General features: G+C 24.9%; 1 protein-coding gene across 1 annotated transcript; it reads left to right on the top strand.

Moving 5' to 3' along the window:
- Positions 1-92: 92 nt before the first annotated feature.
- On the top strand, positions 93-475 carry LOC111034780 (52 kDa repressor of the inhibitor of the protein kinase-like; the record flags this gene model as incomplete). Its single annotated transcript, XM_022316141.1, has 1 exon — positions 93-475. A coding segment is annotated over one exon (383 nt), but the record flags the coding sequence as incomplete, so codon positions are not given.
- Positions 476-1,303: the final 828 nt, after the last annotated feature.

Below are 1,303 nucleotides of genomic sequence, written 5' to 3' on the forward strand. Positions count from 1 at the left end.
TAATTCAAATTCTAATTTAATATCTTCACTTTCTTGTTTATTACCATCTAAAATAAAAAATAAAATATTTGATGATTTACAAACCTCTTTAGAATTTTATAAAGATGATTTAAATATAGATTCCTATAATTCAACCTTAAAGGGAGAGTTTGAATTATGGCAAATGAAGTGGGAAACAGAAACAGTCATTCCAACCAACTCCCTTGATACATTATTAAATTGCCCAGAAGAAATTTTTCCTAATATATATACAATGTTGAAAATTTTCTCAATATTGCCAGTTACTACAGCTTCAGTTGAAAGAAGTTTTTCAACTCTTAAGCGTATAAAAACTTATTTGAGAAATTCAACTAGTGAAAATAGACTTAATGGACTAGCACTACTCAATGTACATAGAGATATAGATTTAGACATAGACTCATTAATTGATGTTTTTGCAAACAAAAAAGAGAGACGTCTAGATTTTAAATTATAAGTAGGTAAGTAGATACAAGATAGTAGATACCTAATATAATTTAAAAAAAATTATGTCTGTAGATAATTTATTTTAAAACTAAGTTGTTATTTTATTTTATCAGTTGGTCATTGTTACTACTTTATTATAATATCAAAGAATAATTTGTTATTTTTAATATTTACATTTTTTTTTAATCTATTTGTTATATTATAAAATAAAGAAATATTTTGTTGAGTTTTTAATCATTTAACATATTTTTTCAGGTTCATCACAATCTCCTTTATTTTTAACTATCCCCTTTCTATCAACTAAGACTAGTTTTATATAATATGTTTTATAAAAGTTAAAAGTTATGAACTTGTATTCTTGTTAGTAAATAGAAATAATATTTCCACAAAAAACAAAATGTTGTGTTTACAAAACATACAATTGATATAATGTTATTAATATACTTATATAGGTATACTAACTAATGCATTAATATATGGTTAACATTTTACAATTACAATATTATTTATACATTGTTATGTTAAATGTATGGGAATCAATGGAACCATAGTTTGTTAATATAATAGTAGTCATAAAAAAAGTATATGTGCAGTAAAAAAACTATTGTTACAAAATTTGAGGTGCCCCCCCAAAAAAAATATTCTGGCTACGGCACTGGTATAGGTACATAGGTGCAGTGGGCACATAGATACCTGCAGCGTTTGTACAATCTACCTATATATATATATATACATATGTACGACTTAAATGACTATATGCTCCGGTGAATGATGGTGCGAATATTTTAGTTCATTAAACATATTATTATTATATTATAAGCGCGCTGCATGGCATAAA

This window comes from Myzus persicae, unplaced genomic scaffold, assembly GCF_001856785.1.
Source record: "Myzus persicae strain clone G006 unplaced genomic scaffold, MPER_G0061.0, whole genome shotgun sequence".
In the NCBI taxonomy this organism is placed as follows: Eukaryota; Metazoa; Arthropoda; class Insecta; order Hemiptera; family Aphididae; genus Myzus; species Myzus persicae.